Raw genomic sequence first — 21,528 nt, forward strand, 5'->3', positions numbered from 1 at the left:
TTTCCACCCCGAAAACATTTAGAAAAATGTAAAACTGTAAAAAGATGGGGTTATGAACTCACCTGAATATTCTTGTGCAAAGCTAGCTAAATACGACTTCGCGATGTCGTTTCCAAGACGAGGCTCGCTAGCGTGCGTTCTACAATATTCCTAACACGGAATATCTAATAAGTTTCTAAGCAAAAACGGTAACTACGTGTTACCGAGCTCTACTGAATCGTTAACTAAACGATTTGACGTAAGTTGTTAACTTAATGAAAATGATTAAGTTATATTCGTTTAGCTTCGTTTTGTGAAGTCGTATGTTGATATATAGGAATGTTCGTATGAAAGTAATATATAATAGACTTGTATTATATATTGCGTCTTGTATATTTTGCCAAAATATATGTATATGCCGTTTAGGCGTTCAGAATAAATATCAAAGTTATATTTATTTTATGAAAACTTCATCGAGTCGTTGCATGTTTAAAATAAATATATACTATATTTATTTTTATAGAAGCGAATCCATTTTGTTTGATATTTGGAATAAATATAAAAACTTTATATTTATTTTTTACAAAATGAAATCATGTCATTTGATATTCGAAATAACGTATAACTATATTTAAGCTTATATAAGAATCGTCGCTTTTGTAACGTATCGTCAAAAGAAATTATATGTTCGTATTCGTTTTTCCAAAAATTCGATAGTTTATTTTATAATAAAACGCGTTGTATATTCCGGATTTTCTCGAAAAACAGGCAGAGTTTCCTCTGTTTTTGGACGCCCCCAACAATGCAAGTTGTCGTTATCTAATCAAAATTCAACAATATTCAATCATAATGTATGAAATTTGTCAAATATATTGAAACATAAATTATAATTAACCGAATCGGTTCAAGCTCGTTTATCACGTAAGTATTAAAACTAAAAAAAATATAACGTAAACATTAAACACGTCGTTATTCTTCACCAAATCTTCGTGTCGGACGTTGACTGAGTTGACCGTGTCTACTCGTTGTTGACCTGAGTTTGACTGAGTCGACTCGGTTTGACCGAGTCAACCCGCACCACGAACCGCGTACCGCTGCGGACTTCTTTTGATCGAACCGACACTGAGACCTGAACCATAGGTTGACTGATGCTGACCAACTTGACCATTGTTGACCGTTGACTCGAAGTCAGACCCGGTTTGCCTGAGCCGCTAACCCGACCCGTAACAGTCCCGCACCCGAAATCTAAGACGACCGAGCCACACACCCACGCCACTGTCATTATCAACAGCCTATCGACAATATTTCATCATATCATCATCGACAACAGCAACATTTATCATTATCAGCTCAAAAAAAAAAAAAGAAATGAAATGAAGAGAAAAAGATGAGTGAGGTGAAGGTTACCGGAAAACCTGTCGAACCGAGACACAGACCGCCGGTTCTTGACACCGACCGCCGGTCTGACTCTCCGATTTCTCCCCCTTCTCGGTCTCTCTCTCTTCTGTTGTTAGAGCCGCCGCACACCACCGCCTCCGGATCTCTCTCTCATCGCCTTTCTCTCTCTATGCTCGAAATTTCAGCCGGCTCCACCCACCACAGCGCCGCCGCCTGTGGTGGGGGTGTTGTGTCGCCGCTGTTGCCGGAAAGAGGAACGGGGGGGGGTCTCTTGCTGGGAGAACCACCGTCAACATCCACAACCGCCGCCGCCGGTCCGCCGTGCCTCTGCCGGAGCTCCGCCGATGCCGGCCGGAGTCCGGTTAGGTGTTTGCCGAGAGAGAGTGTGTGTGTAACGTGAGTGTGTGTGCTAGGGTTTGAATGGGTTCATGTATGTGTGTTGTCTGTATATAAAATCGAGAGAGGGATGGTGAGGGTCAAGAGGGTGTCTGGCATTTTGTAAGTGTGTGTATTGTTTTGAATATGCAAGGATTTGAGAGAGGGGGTGAGTAAAGACAGACTTTAAGTCTGTTGTTATTTGTGGAATGAAAACAAACAGGGACTAATGGTCCCTATTTATAAGCAAGCTTAGTTTTTATTGTATGTTATGCATTAAATTTATATTATGGTTAAATGTTTTATCCTTGACATAAAATCTCTTGTAGGGATTTTGTTTAGAATATGGTAAGATTTAGTATGGATCTAGTAATCTCATATAGATTTTTTTCTAAATCTAGTATAGATCTGGTAGAGATCCTAATAAGATTTTGGTAAGATTTATAGGGAAAGAACTAATATATTATGTGAAGGTTTAGGCTTGTGGGTTTTGGGCTTGGGCCCAGGGTCCACAAGCCCATCTCGTGTGTAAGTGGCCCGTAATTACAACGAGACCCGATATTGCGACCCAAGCTCCATCAGCATAAAAATATTCGTGTAACATTCATACTTATCGGCGTTGTCAGTATTTTGTACGGCATCAGTTCGTTTCCGTTTAACGTTTCACAGGTTTCTTTGTAACCCACCGTTCGCGCACTGATTCAACTCCTGAGAGATTCTATAGTTCCTGAGCTACCCGAATTTGATGAGAATGAGGTTAAGTCGAATAAACGTTCCTGGCCACTCCAAAGGCCTAATTAAGTTAATTCGCGTTGTAAATACTATTTATTGTCGCGTTAATTGCTTGTTATTCACGTAGTTAAGTGCGTAAATTACCGGTTGTCACAGATAGGATGTGCAGTTAGTCCAACTTGGTATACATTATATTTAATGGGTGATATTTACAGGTTGTTTTGAAGAAAAATTTAGTTCTTGCTTTGTGTAGGGATGACGTATTCACCATATACTGTTTTTTTTTCTGAAAATTAATGAGTGTTTTATAATGTATTATTTATATTGTAATTACATTTATAAATTTTATGTGGCGTATCGGATTGTTGCAAAATGCTGTTAAATCTGGCCTCAACTAATAGGCTCAAAACAAGTTGGTTTAACATGTTACTTTGACTTTTTAATTAGGCCAATCAAGAAACTCAATGCAAAATCTAACCTATTAATATTTTAAAATAGTATAGTGTTTACTTGTCAAACAGTAACAATTTACGATTGTGAACTTTCAAGAAAAATAAGTAACCTAACCAGATTGTGTTTTAGAATGGTTTACAGTTCAAACTTCAAATCCGTTTTTAAATCCAGTATTTTTATGACTTGTTAGCATAACAAGTCGACACACCTCTGTTTTGTGGGACCCATGCAACTTCATGACTCGGTTTTTTTTCTCTTCCCATATGGTTTGTCAAATCTTGATTCTTAATTAAGATGGCGTAAACAATGCTTATAGTTTATGAGATCAACAAAATAGAAGTTGAATCTATCTATTCTTGCAGAAAGGGTCAGGATTATTGTAAACAATGCTTTTGCTCAAACACGGGAATGAGCTTTCGTCACAATGCGAACAAACCTGATTTAATCGAATTGTAAATTGTTGGCCCGCCGCATCGCGCGAGCACCCTACTAGTAAATAATAACACAGTAAGTATAACAACTGAAATTGTAACAAAATATAATGAATTATGCATGATTGTCCAGTTCACGCTATGTGTAGATTAAAACAAATACTATAAAGACTGTCATATTTGAAAAGTCTAATTAATCAATGCATATTTTGAATTGTTTCTTTTTTATAATTTCGATCGGAAATGTCCGAGAAACCATCGCGGTCTAATTTAATTCGCAGTTAAGTATTGATTTATCAAGTTTCTGACCCTCTTTGTCCCACTTCGTCCGTTTAGAACCCGGAGTCAACCGTATTCGTTAGTCGTAAACCACAAGCTCGTCACAGCCACACCACCTTCGCCAGTCACAACAATCACCAACACACACCCTTGCGGCGCACCACCATCAAATGACCATTCAACCACCTAGCCCTGGTGGATCGCAACCATCCGCAACAGTGACGGAACTAGAACATTAACTCAGGGGTATCCCAATTTTTTTTTTTTTACCGTGCAATCATACAATATTAAAAAAACAACAATACATAAATAAAGTAAAACAAATACCTAATAGATTTTTCCTCTTCTTTTTTTTCATAGCTTGAAATCGTTCCATCACATCGTCGTCTTTTACTTCACGTAAAAAATCCTTTTCGACCGCACAAACCATAGCATTGTTCAAGAATTCCAGGCCGATTCGATTGTGTAAATCCGTCTTCACAAGCTTCAATTTCGAAAAACATCTTTCAACGGTTGTGCAACGGTAAAAGCAAAGCTAGCTTAACTACCCAATAAACTTAAGGATAAGAACTATGGGTTTCTGTTTCAACCATAACACACGCAAGATCACTTATTCCATTGAAGTATTCAAAGTTATCATCATTGCTTATTGTGTGACGAAATGACTTAGTATCACCCAAAAGACTCGCGATTTCTTGTGTAGTAAAATCATTTGGGTAGATCTTAGCAAACGCAAATATCTTCGATGGGTCAAACTTAGAAAAACCATTAGAAGGATTTAAACCCGACATACTTTTTATCAAACTACTTGTTACCTCACTAAAACGATTTCCAAATTCCTGAATTTGCATGTCCAAAACCTCATTAAAATGTCTACTTCAAAATGATGTCGATTTGTAATGACATTCTTTCTGTTTCTTGGATTACCATAACTTTCCGTCATGTCTAACATTGCAATGTCATATTTTTTACAAAAGGAAGTCACTTTTTCCAACATCGTTTTGTACCATTTATCAAGTTGGCCGCTTCTAATAAATCTTTACCTTTTTGTTGAAGGTGTTTTGAAAGTGCATTTGTGTAACTTAATATATCTCCCATCAAATGCATATAAAAACAAACTCGAGTTTTTTAAAATAGGATAGAATACCTTTTGCATTTGTCCATTGTTGACTGCAATCTCCATCTTCTTTAACATATTGAAGTACGGTAACAACTTCCGGAAACAATCTAAGCAAACTGATGATGGTTCTATGATGTGAACCCCATCGCATATCACCGGCTCGTGCTAGGGAAACCTCTTGGTTTAATCCCTTACCCGTTTTAATTTCACCTTTAAGTATCCCTTTTTCCACTCTAGCCTTTTTTCCTCCCATAACATCTTTTCGTTTGCAAGAAGCTGAAACCGTAGTGACAACCATGGAAAGGAATTCATAGAAAGTTTTGACACCGGAATGTATTTTTGCAAACGCGACAGTAACCAACTGAAGTTGATGAGCAAAACAATGGATGTAATGTGTTGACGGGTTATCTTTCAATATCAACGCTTTTAACCCATTAAATTATCCCTGCATGTTGCTTTCACCATCATAAGCTTGGCCTCTCACCTAAAACAAAAATAAATTATAACATAAAAAAACAATGATTATTATAATAATGTAAAGAAACTATGAATTTTATTACTTACTTGGTTTATGCTCAACTGGTTGCTTGCTAATAAATCACCAATGGCTTGTTTAAAAGTTGTAGAAGCCGTGTCTTTCACATGAACAATTCCGATAAAATTCTCTCTAACAACCCCAAGTTTATCAACAAATCTAACAACTACAGCCATTTGCTTCTTCAAAGAAACATCACTAGATTCATCTACCAACAACCTAAACACACCATCTTTAATTTCTGCACAAATGCTTTTTGTTACTTCCTTTGAAAAGCATTCAATAATCTCCTTTTGTATCTTTGGCGATGTCAATTTATTCTTCTTTTTTGCGTTCCCTAATGTCACTACAAAAAAATGAATATTAGGGACTGAAAAATCAGTATCTGATACATCAAAATAAGTCCCTAATGGTTATCGGGGACTGATTTGCCAGTCCCCGGTCAGTCCTGGATACCTAGTACGAGATAGTGGCTTTAGTAACTAAAAATCAGTCCCTATTGTACGGAACCAACAAGAACTATCATTCAGTCTTCAATACATATAAATTCAGTCATAAATATGTACCCTTGTACCACATCATTTCAGTCTCCAATGCATTTTTCCCATGACTGAAAATCAGTTTCTGTTACTACAATATTTCAGTCCCCTACACATTTCTTTAGGGACTAAAAATCAGTTGTTTAAATCATGTCTATTTTGTCTCTAATAGTTTCATAAGGTTCATGATTCTATGTGAATTTAGTCTCTAATAAGATGTTACTGAAACTGAAAATTAGTCTCTAAAATCGCATCAGTTCAGTTCTTAATATGTTTCTTTTAAAGACTGAAAATTAATCTCAAATATCATGTAATTTTAGTCTCAAGTGTGGTTTTTGGAGACTAGAGATCAGTATTAGGTAACATTTACTTTTAGTACCAACATGCTTTACTACAAAATGAACAGAACCCAATCTATTACAAAAACATTGCTAAACATATTTTACATTTTTTATATTCCAAAAAAATTTACAACAATGTATAAATTCTACAAACACAGGGAGCTAAAATTCCATAAATAGAGCAAAGGAGACAATTTGACTTTGATCACCACATGTTGTGCGTTTGGGTGCACTAGTCCTAGGTTTGGCACAAGACTCGTTGCAACGTCCACGACTCTCAAGACAAGTTACTTTGATATCTTTTTCAATACCAAACATTGCTTCTTTTAAGTTTAAAACCAGATTGTAACCTTGATCTTTGCGTTTGTGTAGCCCTCTACATGAGTTTCTAACACCTTTGATGCCCAACCTGTTTAAGGATGATTATAAGAATTCAAACGAGTTGCTGAAATCCTATCAACATATTAAAATGCAAACTAACGTTAGACTTGTGGAGTAACTCACAAGCCTGAGTATTTAACTTAAGAATCGTGGAATGCAATGTTCTAGGTAATGTACCTTGATGACAAGAACAACGTACCACATTTTAGTAGAATATAAAGTAAATAGCATATATATATATATATATATATGTATATTAAATTTTATTAGACAAGTGTTGTTCAATCAAAAAAGATTAAACAAGTGCCCGATTACTAGATGGTGGTGTGGATTGAGCTAGAAGTACCCCGTCCACCCTAAGTAACAAGCATGAAGACAATTGAGATAAACACTTTAAAAGTTGATGAAAACTATATATGTGAAATTATACTTTAAAATAATGGTCTCATACGTAACAAATGTTAAAAACAAAAAAAAATTGATTTGGTATCATTAAAAGAAGAATCTTCACTAAGTATAAGAAAAATATCATCACCATATAGATTTGATTTGATGTTCTCTTTGTGGTTTCGGGTTCCAAACTTTCCTTTTTTTTGTCAACCTCAGTTAGAATCTGGCCAAATAATGAAAAGCAAACAAGTCAATGACTATAACAGCCATTAAGAGACACAAATTTTATGCTTACTTAAAGGACAATAGAGTTGAACTAACCTCCATGGTAGCTATTTTGATGAAGCAAGAGTACAGTACCAACCAGTTAAAAAATCTATTCATGAAGTTTACTTAGTGTTGTGAACGAGCCGAGTCAAGCCCGAGCTCAATAGGCTCGCTTAACTTAACTTATGAAAGCCCAGGCTCAATTCGAGCTTTGTTTCTAAAGCTCGAGCTTGGCACGTAGGTGATTTTTTAAGCTCAAGCTTTAATCGGCTCAAGCTCGATAAGCGAAGCTCAGGTTCAGGGCTCAATTACTAAACAAGCTTGTTTTGAGGCTCAAGCTCGGCTTGTTTTGAGCTGGGCTCGAGTAAATTACTCAAAGTAAATAGTTGTATATATTCAACCGCAAAAGCACTGCAAATGTAAACATTAACAATTTGTTAAATATTCAACAAACAAGATTGTTAATAACACTTTCTATGATCCACAATGATCTCAAAATATTTGGCACTTCTTAACTCTCACAAAGTTACATAAGAAAATTATTTAAGCAGCTTCCCTTGATGTATTATAAAAGTGATTAAGCTGAATTAGTTATAATTTATAAGCAGCAACATGTAATTATTACCGGCTAGATCATAAACTTTAGCCCCTCAAAAGAAAATTGTTCAAATTGGTCAAAATGATTATTAATAACAGGGACGTTAAAAACAACCAAAACTAGCTAAAAAATTAACAAGCAAAAAAAAATATAAATGATTGACTGTAAACCATAATTCTAATTCAGTTTTAAAAGGTATCTCCGTTTTATCAAGTCTTCACAACCTGCAAATCAAAAGTACAAGTGAAAAACAAGATATCAGAGATTCACTTATCTCATAAAAAGGCATATGGCATAAATGTGAGCTTGGATGAAGCATTTAATCGAGCAGTTGGTGTGCAACTTCAAACCTTACACTTATAAACAATATCACAGAAAACATTAACCCTCAAACATACAAAATAAATAGAAAACATAGGGTGTGCAAACCAAATATGACCAACAGAAACAAATGGAACTATTCGTAACGTATACACACTTACAAAGAGATCGATTGGAACATGATTGATAGTAGAAGCTAAGCAGGGTTATTTAAGAGAAAAAACAAACTTTACCAGGGCTCTAGTGAGCATTTGAGCGACAATGATTCCAACAATAATGATGGGTTGTATGGTGGTGTAGTGGTGGGTAGTCGGTTACTAAGTCGCGATTCATCGGTGATGGAAGTGATAGGAGGACTCGACTATCCGGTTAGGGGATGTGGATAGGAACCGAGCGGAGAGAGAATATCGATTAGGGATTTGGAGTGGGCGATGATGGAGGCAAAGGATGAAAAATTTGAAATTTGAGAACAGTGGGAAATCTTAATTTTTGAGTGATTTGGGGAGGGATCAAAAATAAGAATAACAATAAAAAAATATAAAACATATATAAAGAAACTATCCATTATATTATAAAAAAAGTATTAAACTTAACAAATGACGGTTTTCAGTCATAAATATAAAAGGATTTAATAAAAAAATATTTAGCTATACATAACACTATTTATAAATAATGACAATATTGTTTTATTTTCTCATAAGTTTCGTTTATATATGGGAAAATGCCATAAAAATGTAACCAAGTTTATTTACTGTTTCAATTAAGTAATCCAAACTTTATTTGTCTCTCTAAAGTAATTAAACTTTAATTTAGTGTTCTAATAGTGTGTAATTACCAGGTCACCAGGTTACAACTTTTTTTCTTATAATTTTTTGTTTTTTAAGCTTATATGAATATCATTTATACTAAACAAACAAATTTTAAACCCTAAAAAACCCATACATTTCAGTTTCAATCATCGATCAAAATTTTTAATCAACTACATGTTCAAAATCTTATTTCCCTCAAAATATCAAATAATTTTTTAAAGCAAATCCTATCTATTCATCTTAAATTCAAATCCATTCAAACTTGATTTTTGATTCATCCATCATTTAACTATTCATCAATCCCAAACCATTGATTCACGCAAGTTAGGTGATGAAAAAAAAAACGGTTTACTGGGTTTCATAAATTAATATTAATAAATGGGTTTGAGGATTGATGAATATAACATGTGTTTTTAATAAGAACAGATAAAGTTGAAATGGGTTGGGGATTTTGAGTAACTTAAAATGTGTTTTTAATAATAAAACAGGTTTAATAAAAAATAGGTTTAATAAGAAAACTCAATGGGATGCGTGTTGAAGAATTAAAGCAGGTTTAATAAAAAAATTACTATTTTTCTTTTCACGACCAAGGAAAAAAAACATGATTTTACTAAATATAAAAGAAAAAAAAAGTCATTTTTTTAGTTAATATTTTTAATTAAAAAAGCCAAGTCACTTTATGTATAATCCACTTAAGCATTAAAAAAATTATGACCTGACACGTCATCAAACTTACATAGTAACCTACAAATTACACAAGATTGGAACAACACATAATACTTGAGTGACTTTAGAAAGACAAAAAAAGATTAAGTGACTTTAGTAGAACAAAGTAGAAACTTCATTACTATTCTACAAAGTTACCTCTTTATATATCAACCAAACTAATCAGGTATGGGCTTTATTAAGGGTATAATATCTTCCTTTTTTTTGAACAACAAAGGTTATACTCCTGTATATATTTTTTTAACAGCCAATGAATCATTCAAATGGGCTACTGGCGAAATTCAACACATCGGGATACACTCGTCTTTCGAACCAGGGAAAACCCTCACCTAGGGACGAAACCCGTGAACACTCACCCGAAGGCACAACAGTGCGGTGTAGTAAAACTCGCTCAGTTCCGATGTAGTAAAACCCGCTCAATTCAAGGACCATAGCAGATTTTATTAATTGATCGTACTAGGTCTTACTAATCATGATGGACCATAGCTGATTTCTAACTCTTAAAGAGTGGCATAATCTTTTAGGCCGAATTTAACCTTTAAGATCCAATTTATTATTTTAGTATGCATAGTATAGTTCTGCCGATTAGCACTACAAAACTTTGGATGCAAACTTTTGAAAATAATAGCTATTTTTTTGGAAATCGATTATTAGTTAGATTAAACTTTTGATAACGCCCCAATATGGACTAATATTCGGTCTCCATACTCGACACATACCCTACCATTTTGATGAATTATTTTATAGACTGAAACTTGAAATAAGGTCTCTTACAAGATGCTCAAGACTAAATTTTCGGTCTCGGATACTTTCATTGCCAAATAGATACTATCATTGCCGAATAATTAAATACTAAAAATCAACCCTTAATCATTTCATATTTAAAAGGTGTTCAAGACTGAATATCAGTCCCAAATTTGATCCGATATTTGGAATATTAAGAACTGATTTTTACTCTTTAATATATCCCCCCATACTAGAGACTAAAGATCAATTGCCGATACATTTGCACCAGTTTTCATTACAGATGGAACACATCTGAGACTAAAAATCAGTGGCCTATAAACGACCCTCCAAAATGTTATATGTCGTAAACATATTTGCAACTGAAACATAGTCTCAAATAAGGCATCAAGGTTTTAGCGACTTTTTTTTGTCGCTAAATTATGACATGTAGAAATCAGTCCCTAATTTTATTAGTAACTGATAAATCAGTCCTGGATATTATGTATTTGATACTGATATATTAGTCCCTAATAGTTTAGTCTCTAACGGTCATTTTTCTTGTAGTGTGTGTACTTTCCAATTTCCGGGTGGTTAGTACTAATTAAGTTTAACACCGAAAGAAACATACCTTGAGAATTAGAGTCTTCCGATTCATCATGGCCATGAAATGGTAAAGAGTTTTCTAAACAGAATCTAGCACTCATAACAGAACCAAGTAATCGATAATAATTTGCAATAATTTCTTCTTTAGTCAACTTCTTCATATTCTCGTCCATGGATTGCTTTTGATTCTTGAGATTGTGACATTTTTGTGCCGCCTTTACATGATGACTATCAATCACAAAAGCCTTTAGAACTAGAAGACCACGTATCTCTTCCGCCTTGATTACTAACATCTTCTTTAAACAAGTAACAATATAAACAATATACTTTGTCTGCTTTGATGCTATACTCTAACCAACTACAATCATTAAACCACCTAACAACAAAACGTCTTTTTTCCATAAAAGTCTCTAACAGGAAACTTATGACTACACGGTTAAAAAGCCCCTTTAACAAGATACGACCTTCTTATGTCATCTATTTGATTTGGGTGATAACTAGCAATAGGTGGCCTATAAAATGGATCCGAAGGAAGATCATTCAAATCAATAATACCTTGTGTTGTTGGAATTGAAGTTGTAGGATTATCATTATCAACCATCGGACTTGCATCAACGTCATCATTTGCTTGGGTATTATCATTATCAATATTCGGACTTGCATCAACGTCATCATTTGCTTGGATATTATCATTATCGACGTTCGGACTTGAATCAACGTCAACATTCGGAGGAGTTGTTTCATTCGGAATTGTATCATGATCATTAATTTCTTCGTATTTTCTTTTGAAAAAGTTCCCAATTAAAGCTTATTTTTTGGATTTTGGTTTAGTCATCACTTCAAAGAATTCAAACAATCAATAATAAACAATAAGTAACAACAATCAATAATCAAACTAGCCAATATTTATTCGATATGATCGGCAAATAACAATAAGTAACAACAATCAAACAATAACAATCAATAATCATAGCACTACAGCAGGTCAGCAGCAATCTGTCGACTAACCAATTACCAATATTTATTAAACATTTAAACCTGTTACCTGCATCCTGCGAATCACGATGACAGCAAGCAATCCGACGATCCGTCGACAGTCATAACAGTTAGCAGCAAGCAGCAAGGAGCAAAGAAATCCGTGGCCTTGTTCGTGTGTTCTAGACGTCGACAGCAGGTCAGCAAAAAAATCCCTGGCCTTGTTCAGTTGTTCGTGTGTTCTGGTCTTCTGGACGTCGACAACAGCCAAGCCAGCTAGCAGGTCAGCAGCAGCAAGCAACAATGGAAGTCTCGACCAGTCGACCTTTGATATCCCCTGATCATTCAATATGCCGCCCATACAATCTAATACACTATTGGGATGTTATTTGGTTATTTTGGGCTATTATTTGGTTATTTGGGCTATTATAATGTACTATTTGGGCTTATTATTAGTTTGTAAAAAAAATTTTGAGGGGTGTCCTCGTAGTTGTTCAGCGGTGTCCAATGTATAAAAATAAAAAAAAATATATATTTTACACTAGCGGAAAAAGTTGAGCCGTAGCCCGTGCTACGCCTGGACCTACACTAGGTCCGCTCCTGATCCGCAACCACCACATCACCACCCGTACTCCGACACGCCACCTTGAGGCCACCGCCACTATTTTTGTTTGGCTACCGCAACTGTTCGATCAACCTGTACCACTCCATTTGTTTTGTCTAGAATAGCCATTCCTTTAACTAAGTTAACCTGTAAATCTATTAAGTTTGAATGGGGACCAAAACAAGAAGAAGCCTTTAGAATTCTTAAGCAAAGATTAACCCATGCACCCATACTAGCATTACCAGAAGGAACTGAAGACTTTGTAGTCTATTGTGATGCTTCTAAGTTAGGTTATGGATGTGTTTTAATGCAACATCAAAAGGTTATAGCTTACGCCTCTAGACAGCTTAAAAGCCATGAAGAAAATTATTCAACCCATGATTTGGAATTAGGAGCCATAATTTTTGCCCTTAAAATTTGGAGACATTATCTTTATGGTAGTAAGTTTACCATATTCACAGATCATAAGAGCTTAAGGTATGTTTTTGGGCAGAAAGAGTTGAATATGAGACAAAGACGCTGGATGGAATTACTTAGTGATTATAATTGTGATATCCAGTATCATGCAGGAAAAGCCAATGTGGTGGCTAATGCTTTAAGTCGAAAGTATCACGAAAAGCCAAAAAGGATACGTTCTCTTAAATTAAATCTGCAAGTAGATTTAAACGATCAAATTAGAAAAGCACAAGAATCAGTAATCAAGGAGGATACTGAAAAATTAAAAGGAATGATTAAGGAGTTAGAACAAGGAACAGATGGAATTTGGAGGTTCCATAAAAAGAGAATGTGGACACCTAAATTAGGAAATTTACGCCACCGTATATTAGAAGAGGCCCATAAATCTAAATATACGATGCATCCAGGAAGTGATAAAATGTACCAGGATTTAAGGAAAAATTTCTGGTGGATAGGAATGAAAAAGGATGTAGCAGCCTATGTTTCTAAATGTTTAACTTGCTCACAAGTTAAAGCTGAACATCAGAAATCCTCAGGTTTGTTACAACAATTAGAAATGCCAGTTTGGAAATGGGAATTGATAACAATGGATTTTGTTACCAAATTACCGAAAACAAGAAAAGGTAATGATACAATCTGGGTGATTGTAGATAGGCTAACCAAGTCAGCTCATTTCCTACCAATGAAGGAAACCTTTAGTATGGAACAATTAGCCAAATTATATGTAAATGAAATTGTTTCATTACATGGAATTCCTTTATCAATTGTTTCTGATAGGGATAGCCGTTTTACTTCTCATTTTTGGTCAAGCTTCCAAAAGGCAATGGGAACTAAGTTGAATTTAAGCACGGCTTATCATCCTCAAACTGACGGGCAAAGTGAAAGGACAATCCAGACAATGGAAGACATGCTTAGAGCTTGTGTAATTGATTTCGGAGGTAACTGGGATAATCACTTACCTTTAATAGAATTTTCTTATAATAACAGTTATCACACAAGTATCAATGCTGCACCATTCGAAGCACTTTATGGACGAAGGTGCAGAACCCCAGTCTGTTGGGCAGAAATTGGGGAAAAGCAATTATCCGGACCTGAGATAGTACAAGAAACAACTGACAAAATCATTCAAGTCAAGGAACGACTGAAAGCAGCACGTGATCGACAGAAGAGCTACGCTGATAACAGACGTAAGCCGTTAGAATTCCAAGCAGGCGATAAAGTGTTACTAAAAGTCTCTCCTTGGAAAGGAGTAGTAAGATTCATTAAAAGAGGAAAGCTAAATCCCAGGTATATTGGACCTTTCAAGATTATTAGAAGAATAGGACCTGTAGCCTATCAGCTACAACTGCCAGAAGAAATGGCAGGAATACATGATGTATTTCATGTATCTAATCTCAAAAAGTGTCTAGCCGACGAATCACTCGTAATACCTCTTAAGGATATAGAGGTTAATGAACAACTCAAATTTGTAGAGAGACCTCTACATATTGAAGATAGAAAAATTAAAAATCTCAAGCACAAGAGACTAGTTTTGGTCAAAGTAAAGTGGAACTCCAAAAGAGGACCTGAATACACATGGGATCTTGAATCAGAAATGCAAAAGAAATATCCACACTTGTTCCACTAGATCTCGAGGACGAGCTCTAAAACAAGGTGGGGAGGATGTAACAACCCTTACCCTAACGTAAATCAACACCCTCATAACTTTTTCGACACCCTAATATATTTTAAATTGTCTTAATATGTCTTTATATGCACCCCGTATGTGAAAACCGAGCCCAAAGTAGATTATAATATATAAAATAAATTAAAAACAATAAATATTAAGTTGAGGCGGGCCGCATAGACCCACCCAAATCACCTACACGGGCCGTGTGAGGGTGTAACTGGACTCCGCTGAAATCTTTAGTTCATGCGGGCCGCGTATGGTTCCGTTTAAGTTCATGCGGGCCGCGAGTGTCCCAAAATCTGGCACGACCCTGGGCCGCCACGTGGCCCAACACCCGGACAAGCTAGTTGGTGACCCAGCCAAGCTACACGTTGACCCAGTGTTGACGCGGGCCGCGTAAGCTTGGCCCATTCTTAACGCGGGCCGCGTGAAGACGAAATTACAGCCCTATAAATAGAAGGCAACGAGCCTTCAGTCCGATCGTTCATTTCTTTCTTTCAATCAATTTTCTGTAGTGGCATTATTATACCCGGGCATTATACCCCCTAAATAGCGAGGTTCTGCTACGATGTAAGTATTATAACCCCTGGAGACATATTAGATACGCTGCCCGATTGATCTAGGGTTCCGTAACGGCTGTCGTGGTTCTGCTCGACGTAGTCGTTGGAATGCCGTCTCGGGGAGGGTATTACTAATGTTAAAATGGGTTATTATACTAACACACGTGCATTTGTGTAAATTATAGATATTCACCAGGAAACCCTAAAGAACAACCTAAGACAGCAATGTGAGTAATCTCCTTTTTGTAAACCGTTTTTACAAAACCTTAACTATTTTACAATGCAATTTAGCAATGATTGAGTCTTTGTAATTCTACAATTACTGCCGGTATGTTGGGGTTTTGTATACAAAATGTGAGTAACGTTACCATTGGACAAAGAGTTAGCCAATGTGTAATATGACCCTCTAGTCAGACTTGACACTACTGAATGAGCAATTGGGTAGATATAAACATTGTAATTGCTCTCAATACTGTTTAAATTAAATTAATATTTCTTGATTAAACTGGGATTCCACTGACAAAATGTTTTTAAACGCGTTTCAGGTAACAAAATGTGAAAGCCAATTAGAAGCCAGCTGGACAGCACTGAAGGCTTGGAAAAGTGGCTATAAAAGTTACCTAAATAAAAGAAAGCTTGTATTTCAATAAAGTGGATTTTATCCCTGTAAATCAGTTTGTAATGAAAACTTGGGTTTTACCCATGCGTTTAATATTATAAAATATGGTGGTTTACTCTTATTTAATATTTCCTAACTACGGTCCTGATGAAAATTTCCGCTGCCAAATAAGTAATAACGTGATACCACCGAAACTGGCTCGCGGCCGCCCGTTCCCGGGAATTAGGGATCGGGGGTTGCGACATAGATGATTCGTTACTACCTGTAAAAATAATATCATCAACATGGACTATTATGTAGAGTATGCAAGAACCATGTTGAAAAACGAACAAGGATGTATCCGCCTGACTGCAATGAAAACCTTGTTGGATCGAAAAAGTGCTGAGTCATTGAAATCAAGCCACATGATCTTGTTTAAGGCCATAAGGGATTTGTTGAGCCAATAAACATAAGTGAAAAATGCACGGATAGTCCCTGTGGTTTCGCATTTTTTCACCTATAGTCCCCAGCTTTCTAAAATTACCTGAATAGTCCCCAACTTTTCATTTTTTGTTCACGGATAGTCCCTGGGTCTAACTTAAGTTTGTTTTCTCTGTTAAGTGGGTGTGAAATGACAAAAATACCCTTTCCTTTAAAAGGCCAAACCACAAGGACTATCCGGGCATCTTCTACATTTTTAGAGAAAAACCACACCACCACACTTTCCGGCGAAACTAATTTCCGGATACTTTAATATATATATATATATATATATATATATATTTAGAGTAAGGTTAACATACAAAAAGCCTTATCATACATCACGTAGGAGACAATGGTAACCGTTGGATCAGGGGTATAATCACGCATAATCACGCATGGGACCACATAATCACGCATGGGACTATAATCACGCACGTTCTATGATAATAACACACGTTATATTTTTTTTCATGTATGTTAATGTAGGTTAAGCCTTGAAGTACATTATACTTTCTCTCTCTCTCTCTCTCTCTATATATATATATATATATTAAACTTGACCCTAAATCTAGACTGGTTTAGATTTATTGATATAATCTGCTCATACACATGATATTCTTTTTGATTATTACAGTGTGTGCGCTTGTGCTTATATTATTTTTTGTTCTTTAGCGGAAGAAAGGAACCCAGGGTGTTATCGAGATTGATTGTTTTCTTTACAATTACTTTTTCAATTTAACTGTTTTCTTTACAATTACTTTTTCCTTTTTTTCCACCTGTATGTTTTGTATAAATAAATTACCATCCAAATTGAGCCGTTTTTACGATTGATTAATGTAACCATTTTTTCCCAAGGACTCTCATGTTTTTAAATAATCGCATGATCTACATTTCACCGTTTAACGTATTTTAGTCACATGTTTTTTTTCTCATTGCAGAGAAGAAATTGAGAAACAGAGGGCTCATGAAAGGTACATGAAGTTGCAAGAGCAGGGGAAAACAGAACAAGCAAGAAAGGATTTGGGTGAGCATTCTGATATTTTTGAGAAATTATATAATTGTTTATTGGTCAAAATGTCCAAATATTGTTAATAATGTGAATGTTAGTTAGCACTTAGTGTATCAGAATCAATGTAAAATATTGACCATGATAGCATAACAGTTTAGTGAAACTATCTAGTATTTTTATTCCATGTATATTTGTGCAAACTCAAGTCTAACATACATCTTTTTCCCATTGATAACCACTGCAAATATTAATTAGTTCTTCTGTATTAAATTCTTATTTTTTTATATTTTCAAGTCTGAACTTTGATTAACACATTTTATTTGCAGAGCGTTTGGCTCTTATCAGACAACAAAGGGCAGAAGTTGCTAAGAAACGAGAAGAAAAGAAGGCTGGCAATGTTTTAATTTTCTTTTATGGCAAAATGGTCGGGTCAAGTTTGGTAGTGGGTCAAAACTGGTTTGCATCAAATGTGTATATATATATATATATATATATATATATTAAAGTGGCCGGAAATTAATTTCGCCGGCAAAGTTCGCCGGAAAGTGTGGTGGTGGGGTTTTTCTCTAAAAATGTAGAAGATGCCAGGATAGTCCCTGTGGTTTGGCCTTTTAAAGGAAAGGGTATTATTGTCATTTCACACCCACTTAACAGAGAAAACAAACTTAAGTTAGACCCAGGGACTATCCGGGAACAAAAAATGAAAAGTTGGGGACTATTCAGGCAATTTTAGAAAGTTGGGGACTATAGATGAAAAAATGCGAAACCACAGGGACTATCCGGGCATTTTTCTCTAAACATAATCTATGTGAGTTGAGTCAACATAGTCGGGTGGTTGTTCCATGAACACAGTCTCTTCTAAATGACCATTTAAAAAGCGTTCTTCATATCAAGTTGATGAAGATTCCAAAGATTAGTATTAGAAATAGATAGGACAAGTTTAACCATGGATGCTTTAGTGACAGGGTTATTTTCTGCAAACAAAGTCGAGTGCAAGCCATTTTGAGTAATAGCAAACAAATTTAATAAGTGACGGGGTTTAACGATATTGTCCCTACTTTGAGTAACCATAGGATGTTGAGAAGGTTCCATAACATTCAGATCAGGGGCGGAAGTAGAAACAACTAGTTGAGTGGGGGCAGTTTCTACAGGGGGCTTCATTCGAGGGGTTGTTTGAAGGGTTGTTTGATGTGACGGAATGCAAGGGACTGTGATAGTCGAGTGTAGGAGGAGATATGGATCAAGATGCTGCCATAGAATCAGGGGAGAGTTATGAAGAACAAGGTTCATGTATGGAAATAGGATCGGTGGACGAATAATCATGAGATGGTTTTGTGATTTCTTGAAGTTGTGGTAAAGTACCATCATAAAAGTTAGCCAAACTTAACGTGGAGAGATCAACATTGGATGCTATTATAGAAAATGGAGTTTATGATTCATCAAAGCGTGTATGATGAGTTATATAAATCTGATTAGTCACATGATCTAGGCACTTGTAACCTTTGTGTTAAGAACTATACCCAATGAAAATAAATTCTATACTTCTTGGTTCAAGTTTATGAGAAGTATAATGCCTCAAGTACAGAGAATCACCACACCCAAAACTCTGAAATTGTTGTATGTTGGGATTAAATGATATAGCAGCTCAAAACTGGACTTACTATTTAGAACTGAACTCTAAAAATGGTTTATTACATAAACAATAGAAGAGAAAGCATCTACCCATCGAGCGGCTAGTGCATTGGCACCAAATAACATGGCTAGACCTGTTTCTGTAGTATGGCGATGCTTTCTTTCAGACGACCATTCTATTCCATGGTATAAGGACAAGACACCTGATGATGAGTGCCATTTTCTAAAGATAAATGCCATAGTTTATAATTGATGAACTCAGAACAGCCATCACTTTGGAAAACCTATAACATGCAAGAAAAATTGTGTTTGAACAAATGCAAGAAAGGTTTTAAGCATGTCAGGAAATTGAGACTTGGCTTGCATGGAATAGAACCTCACAAAATGAGAAAAATAATCGATAAATATTGCATAAAATTGATAACCATTAGTTTAAGTAATAGGAATAGGACCCCGTAAATCAAAATAAACCAAATCAAGCACTTTCAAGACGCGTTTTTCATTCAAAATTAAAGGGTAAACGATGTTGCTTAGATAAATGACATGAAGAACAAAGCACGGGTTTAGGTTAAATGGAAGTAACAATTAAACAACCGTTGTAACAACCCTCATAATTACATGTATCCGTACGATTAATTAATATTAAATTGTGCTTATTGATTGTGCAGAAAAAAATTTACTAAATGATCCTGTATGCTTTTCTATGTGTTGAGAATTAATTGTGTTACAAAAGATGCATAAAAGACACTATACGGTACAATTTAACACATTAACGGAACGGTACTTAACCGAACAACCAGACATTACCCGGGACACCAAAATTTTGTCAGAAACATTACTTTATTATTGTTAACTAATTATGGTCTCTAAAGTCCCCACACACTATAAAAATATGTCATGCACTTACTACGTTAGAAAATACCCTAAACCTTCTAAGTAATCACCTACTTATAATAAAAACTTACAATTAACCCCCCCCTTCATATCTTCGGTTCACATAGGGGCCCCACCATAATCATCACTAAATCCCTAATAAATATTCCCTTTTCATTTGATTGGACCTCCTTATTTGATGCTCTTGCCAAGAAATCACCATCATTACATGTAGGTTGGGCTAGAGATCACCATATCATCATATCACACACTCTCTCTCTCTACAAATTCACTTCATCTTCTCCACTCTCTCTCTCCCTCTTGGCTGCACAAAATCGCCACCATCACCATCACATCAACACTCACTCATTTGATCCATTATCAAGTCCAAAACAAGTGCTAGAAGAAGTCTTGTGAAGCTTGGAGCTTGGAGCCTTGAAGAAACATCACCCCTTGCATTCTCACGCCATTTTCATCATCATTTCTTGTTGACAAGTTCATCCCTAGCCCTTGTGCTAGTTGTAAGTCTTCGATTTCACTTTTGGTCACTTCTACGTTGATTGTTCGAAACATTGTTGTTTGAAGTTTAAAATAAGATCACAAAGAGAAAGTGAACAAGGAACCTAAACATGAACTTATATAATGATAAAATCTGGTTGGATTATGTTGGTATAAGCATGCATGTTGTTGGATCATTGATTTCTCGTTAAACCCGTTGTTAGAACAATTGTTGACGCGTTTTAGTAACATTTGCACTCTAAAAAGCATGCTGATTAGTATATTTCAGCCAACTTCAACAGGCTGTAACTGGATCATTATAAATCGAAAAAACTGATTTTCTGAAGCCTAAAATATGCGATTTCGAAAAACCGATCAAATGGCACTGGAATCTTAATTTTTCGAGGTCGTTTACTATTTGTAAAGGACTGTTTTTGGACAGCAGCTCAAGCTGTGTTTTTGCTGCAGAAAAAGTGTGTTGTATTCGGAGTCATAACTTAAAAACGGAGTAGAAACAGCTCATGGAGTTTTTACTGTAGATGGTCACTATTGTCGCGGTGATCCTCCAACTGGAATTTCGTCAATCGGACTTACGATTAATTTTTAGTGAATTATTCCGTAAACTGCAATCAGAAAGTGACAAATCTGATTGCAGTCCGGTAAATGATTTTTTATAAAATATTGGTAACGAATTGGATCCCGAGATTTCTACACACTAAAATTTGGATCGTCTAGCACCTTCTGTAAAAAGTTGGGAATTTTTGGAATATGGTAACTATTTTATTAAAACTCCCGAAAACAGCCCAGTTTTGAATATAAAAGCTGAAACGGGATAAGTAGTAATTTGCGTGTCTAAATGTCGGATAGGTTATCGGAGAATAATCTAACATGTTATATGTCAATAAAAGTGTTATGTGCAATGTCGTATGCTTGCTTATGAACGGGAATAGATGGGAGGCTTATATAGGTATAAACCATTAAAGTGATGCATGTTATGTGGTAGATGTGTGTAGGAATTTCGTGCTTATTTAAAGTCACTAATAAACTAAGTGGTAATCATACTAGGACGTGATTGACTGACCTTGACTGTTAGCTATCTTTGAGAATCTAACCGAGCAAACCGAGGTGAGTTCACACACTTTCTAAGGCATGGGATTCCTGGTGGTTG

General features: G+C 35.6%; 2 protein-coding genes and 2 long non-coding RNA genes across 6 annotated transcripts; 1 reads left to right on the top strand and 3 right to left on the bottom strand.

Annotated features, from left to right (window-relative positions):
- Window positions 1-4,022: 4,022 nt before the first annotated feature.
- Window positions 4,023-5,884, bottom strand: LOC110914789 (zinc finger MYM-type protein 1-like). The gene is made up of 4 exons (XM_035974910.1): window positions 5,869-5,884; window positions 5,332-5,708; window positions 4,795-5,251; window positions 4,023-4,131 (listed from the first exon to the last, which is right to left on the bottom strand). The coding sequence occupies exons 1-3, from the start codon at window positions 5,882-5,884 to the stop codon at window positions 5,207-5,209; spliced, it is 438 nt and encodes a 145-aa protein (XP_035830803.1). The 3' UTR covers window positions 4,023-4,131; window positions 4,795-5,206.
- LOC118480189 lies at window positions 4,205-5,065 on the bottom strand. The gene is made up of 3 exons (XM_035974909.1): window positions 4,795-5,065; window positions 4,552-4,592; window positions 4,205-4,486 (listed from the first exon to the last, which is right to left on the bottom strand). The coding sequence occupies exons 1-3, from the start codon at window positions 5,063-5,065 to the stop codon at window positions 4,205-4,207; spliced, it is 594 nt and encodes a 197-aa protein (XP_035830802.1).
- Window positions 5,885-6,228: 344 nt separating the features above from the next.
- Window positions 6,229-8,638, bottom strand: LOC110910715. Of its 3 annotated transcripts, none has more exons than XR_002576407.2 (4): window positions 8,301-8,638; window positions 7,275-8,174; window positions 7,099-7,176; window positions 6,229-6,591 (listed from the first exon to the last, which is right to left on the bottom strand). It is a non-coding gene; the product is annotated as an uncharacterized LOC110910715 (long non-coding RNA). The 3 variants fall into 3 exon arrangements; XR_004862258.1 differs by having other exon boundaries at window positions 6,231-6,591; window positions 7,275-7,631; window positions 7,989-8,627; XR_002576405.2 differs by having other exon boundaries at window positions 6,230-6,591; window positions 7,275-8,625.
- Window positions 8,639-17,257: 8,619 nt separating this feature from the next.
- Window positions 17,258-17,715, top strand: LOC110882717. The gene is made up of 2 exons (XR_002560189.2): window positions 17,258-17,372; window positions 17,684-17,715. It is a non-coding gene; the product is annotated as an uncharacterized LOC110882717 (long non-coding RNA).
- The last annotated feature ends 3,813 nt before the right edge of the window (window positions 17,716-21,528 follow it).

Source organism: Helianthus annuus, chromosome 7 (assembly GCF_002127325.2).
Source record: "Helianthus annuus cultivar XRQ/B chromosome 7, HanXRQr2.0-SUNRISE, whole genome shotgun sequence".
NCBI lineage: Eukaryota > Viridiplantae > Streptophyta > Magnoliopsida > Asterales > Asteraceae > Helianthus > Helianthus annuus.